Raw genomic sequence first — 4787 nt, 5'->3', positions numbered from 1 at the left:
TGCTTCTACGGCGATAGCGACTACGCGAGCGGCGATATTTTGCCCGCTCCTTGCTTCGTTCTTCAAACCGGCGACGCGTGGGGCACTCGGCGTCAGTACCTAGGTGTCCAGACTGCTTGCAGTTTCCGCAGTAGGGTGTCTGATCCATGCACTGGACATCAACAGAGTGCTGCCTTCCGCATTTAGCACAGGTGATAGGGTGCGGGCAAATGTCTTTCTTGTGTCCAAGGCCTTGGCAATTGTAGCAAATCAGACTGCGCGCCTCGTACGTGGAAACCTTCGTGAGTACACTTCAGTACCTGATCGTCCGTGGCGGTCTGGTCCCCTCGAACGTCACGAGGCAGGCTCCTCGCTTCCCCATCAGCCGTGCGGCAATGATGTGGTGGCTCTCCGAGTACAGGGCTCTTCTTAGGGACTCCGCCGTCTCCGACGGGTCGACTCGGTAGATGACACCACGACAATTTCCCTTTCCAGGGGTTTGGTGCGCAGTAATCGGAATCGTTTGGTTCGGCGATATTTGGATGGACGTGAGTCGCAAGAGGCCTTTGGCGTGCTGGGCGTCGTAAGTCTCGATTGTCACTGTATTCGATGCTCTGTTCGTGCGGATGGCTTCGTGATGCTGAAGCTCTGACGGTGGAGCAGCTGCCATAACCGTATTGTGAAGCAGACGCTGTGAAACGCTCGCCAGTGCAACACGCCTTGTTGGTCGAATGGTGATTAGGTAGCTTGGAAGCTTAGAGCGAGGAATTTCTTCCGTCGGCGCTCCAGGCTCCGCCTTCTTCGCGAATTGTGGGCGACGCTTTGGTCCCTGGATAGCCCACAGGCCGAACCGTTCGTCATTATCCTGCGCTGACCGGTCTCTCGCCGACCATTCGGCCTGGTAGTCCGAGACCCGGGTGCGGTCAATGGGGCTCCTGGAGTGATGCGGTGATCTTGAATCGAAAGAGGAGTCGGTGTCGGTGTCTTCTATTTCCATGAAGTGTCCTGCACTTCTGCGTGCGCGATGGTACGTTGCCCGGCTTTTGCGGCGTTCTTCCCGTTGGTGATCAAGCAGGGTGTCTCGGTCGTTGGGGCTTCCTTTTCTGCGGCGCTCTCGAGAGCGTGCGCGGGCCGCGCAAAGCATCTCGGCCTGAGTAGTCATCCAGTGTCCTGCGGGTCTTCTCGCCTGGTTCTATCGCGTAGCAAGAAACGGGCGCGATAAGCGATTCCGGAGCGCTGGTCATTGCATCAGACGCTGGAGCGCCGACCGTCGCCGACTGAGTTGGTGGGGAAGCACGAGCGCCGGGGTCGATGACGCCGGCAGCCGCAGGTTGAGCTGGCGGTGATGCACGTGCACCGTGCTCCGCCATGCCGGCGCTCCGAAGAGCTCCCGGCATTAGGCTTATGCAAACGGCACAGTTCGAACGAGGTTCACTCTGTAGGGCACGAAGTACTGACCGTGTCTCACTTCACCAGAGAGAGCGCTTCCGTTGGCGATCCCGACGGTGTAGGTTGTGTTGCAGTTCTTGGCGTGGTGTTGACGAGGTGAAGCAGACAGCCGAAAGCATGGTGATCTCGCCACCCAGCGTGGTCCAAGCTTCGCTGCAAGGCCAGGTCACAACAGACCATATCGTCGAGACGTGTGTGCGAACCATCATGGACAAACTGGTAATTGCGGTAATCCTGCCCTTGCAAGCCTGCTCCCTTGCTACACCTTCGGCAGCCGCAGTGCACACTTGAGTCGCCCATCATGACACGCCCATCATGACACACAATAATGGCTTCTGCGTTGCGTCGGCACGTTAAACCCTACAATCAATCAAATCATATCACCGGCCTAAACAGGAATACGCTTCAGCTACATGGCACCCCTCGCATGCTTATCTCTTCTACGAATTAGAATCCATCCATAATCGTGCTGCACGGTTCATCATGTCAAACTACTCGCGTAAAACCCGCATCGCTGAACTAATACTCGTATCATATCGTAATCATGTCGAATCATGTCGTATCATTGCATGTCTCTGCATGCTTCACTCTTTCTACTATCACCCCAAAGCAAGACACCGACTACAATCCTAGCCTAGACTTAATCTCTCCGCGCACCCACCACAGCCCTCCAATCGCTCACATGATGATTATTATTATGATGATGATGCCCTCGATGTTTTAGTCATGTACCCACAAGGGAGGATTTCCCTGGGCTAAATCACTTATTGCAATTCAATAGGATATTAAAATGCAAATTTATTTCCAGAAGGAAGAAGGCCGTGAAATAAAAGTTCGCTATGATTAAAACCAAAATTACCCATTAATTATGCGTCCTTTAGCTATTCAAGCGACCTACAGCAGAAAGGTAAGCCCACATTCAGTGCCGCACGTCTTCGTAAGGAGGAGGAATACACGTTTATTGATGACTATACAAGGAAAATTGAGCGCTGGATGATCTTGTAGTGCTGATCATCCAAAGTGAGTGCCAGGATGCCATGGCCCTCAGCTGCTTGTCTGGCCCAGATCACCAGGCCGCGCTGGTCATCCAGGACCTCGCTGGCCAGCAGGGCCTCCCACTGCTCCGTCGATGGCGCCGGGACCTCCGGGAGTTCCTTCACACCCTTGCACTCCCACTCCATGTGGTAGAGAGTGTTGGGGCTGCCGCAGAATTGGTTCCCTATTGCGATAACCCAGTGGAACACCCTCCCCTATCACACCGTTTCAACCGCCGATCACACGACTCTCCGCCAGAAACAAACAATTTGTTTTGTTTTGTTTTGAAGGTTTTGTTAAGAAGACACCTGTTATATGAACCCTGTTAGTAATAAATTGTTAGTTATGCGTATTGCTTGCTTGCTTGCTTGCTTCCTTGCTTGCTTGCTTGCCTTTTTTCGGAAACTGATTTCGATGATTGTACTGCTTGCTTGCTCCTTGTTGTTCCATCGCGTATGACACATACCCAATCATGTAACCAGCCAAAGCATCAGTGGTTGGAGAAGAAAAAAAAATTTCTTATCTACTTACTAGGTACATTATAAAGATAATTTAAAGTGGTTGGAAAGCATTTGGAAAACATCGTCCTCTTTTTCCTTCCTTGTTTTTGTGTGATGAAGTTTCTCATACAGTGCTTGCCGCCGCCTTATGTTATGTTTTCGGGCTCTTAAGGCTTCAATAAATGGAATGAAACGAAATGAAATTAAATTAAATGACAAACGGAGCAGGCATGCGCTGTTGCAAAAGTGCTGTCAAGACGCTCTTTTTAACGTAGCATTCACCTCGCTGGAGATAAAGGAAGAGAACGAAGACGATCGCCTCGCGCTCATTAGGGATTCGGACGCCGCCCCCTTTGGTCGACTGAACGTCAGCGAGAACGATGCTGGGCCACTCCAACTTGGCGTCCGGAGACACTCGCGCGACCAGCATGCTCGACAAGACGGGACTCAACGGCTCGCCGGTGAAGAAACCTCCACCGCCGTACCTGAGCCGCTCGACGCTGAAGCGGCACCTGCGCAGGACCTACGGCCGCCGGCCCATGGAGCTGGTGAAGCGCTATTTCCGCTCTATGTTCGACCTTGCCGACTACGCCAGCTATGCGGCCTTCCTCCTGCGATGCCGCGACATGCGCATCGTGCCTCGGTGCTACCGGGTCGAGTGCCCGGACATCAAGTACACCCGTCACGTCCTTCGCATCCTGGACGAGTGCAGCTACCGGCTCATGCTCGCCGACCTGGACTACCACCGACTGCGCAAGTTGCAGCTGTCCAGCTTTCTGGAGCGTGTGCACGAGAGGCTGGAGAAGATCGTGTCCCCGGAGGACCTGAACGCCATGGTGGTCCTGGCCAAGGCCAAGTACAACGACATCATCCATACCTCTAGGGTCAAACAGCTTGGCATGTTCGAGGAACTGCTCAAGGAGTACGGCATTGGTCGGAAGAAGGAAAACGCCAAAGAGGAGAAAGAAGGGTCCAAGGAGGAGAAGGAGAGAGATGACAATAAGGAGGAGGAAGACGACAACTGGGAGGAGGAAGATGACAATGAGGAGGGAGAGTATGACAGTGAAGAGGTGGATGACGATGAGAAGGAAGATGACAATGAGAAGGAGGAGTGTGACAGTAAGGAGAAGGATGACGTTGAGAAGGAAGATGACAATGAGGAGGAGGAGTATGACAGTAAGGAGGAGGATGACGTTGAGAAGGAAGATCACAATGAGGAGGAGGAGTATGACAGTAAGGAGGAGGATGACGAGAAGGAAGATGACAACGAGAAAGAAGACGACAATGAGAAGGAAGATGAGGATGAGGAATGACGCTCCTTTGCACAAGTATCGCACGCGACTGACAGATTTCTTCATGGACGGCTCCTTCACCACCCCTACCGCCCCCCCCCCCTCCCCCCGTGAAAACGAACTAGCAGCAAGAAAACACAACCACTTTGTCGACGGCGTTGATCGGCGCTTCAGTGTAGTTTTGCCGTGGGAAACTGCAGGTTAACAATCCCGGTTGCTGACTGTTGTGGACTCTGGCCGCCAGTTCAGTTCGTTCTTTTTTTTCATTGTTCCTGTTGTTGTTCTTTTCTTGTTTTCCTTTGCTACTTCCACATAAAAAATAGAAAGTTGGATCTCTACTCTCGGTGACTACGTGGAGACGGGGATGCCGCTGTTCGGGCAGCGAGCTTCCCGAAAACCGATATTACACTATGTGCAGCTTGCAAGTGACATTGCACATTGGATTCGACCTTTCCGGGCATAGGCATCGTTCCTACTAGTCCAGACTCAAGCAGGGTACGCGCTTTCTTATCTTCGCACTTGTGACGGCCGG

General features: G+C 52.7%; 1 protein-coding gene across 1 annotated transcript; it reads left to right on the top strand.

Annotated features, from left to right (window-relative positions):
* Positions 1-3343: 3343 nt before the first annotated feature.
* Positions 3344-4276, top strand: LOC144160001 (uncharacterized). Its single transcript, XM_077691631.1, has one exon. It carries the CDS (start codon positions 3344-3346, stop codon positions 4274-4276), a length of 933 nt encoding a protein of 310 aa, XP_077547757.1.
* Positions 4277-4787: the final 511 nt, after the last annotated feature.

This window comes from Haemaphysalis longicornis, unplaced genomic scaffold (assembly GCF_048455015.1).
Source record: "Haemaphysalis longicornis isolate Haplotype H1 unplaced genomic scaffold, Haemaphysalis longicornis Haplotype H1 scaffold_1, whole genome shotgun sequence".
Lineage (NCBI taxonomy): Eukaryota > Metazoa > Arthropoda > Arachnida > Ixodida > Ixodidae > Haemaphysalis > Haemaphysalis longicornis.
Note: the sequence above shows the minus strand (reverse complement) of the source record. Positions and strands in the feature narration are given on the sequence as shown.

Bases quoted from the DNA above. Each gene is read 5' to 3' on its own strand.
- LOC144160001 (XM_077691631.1), top strand. From the start codon at position 3,344: ATGCTGGGCCACTCCAACTTGGCGTCCGGAGACACTCGCGCGACCAGC.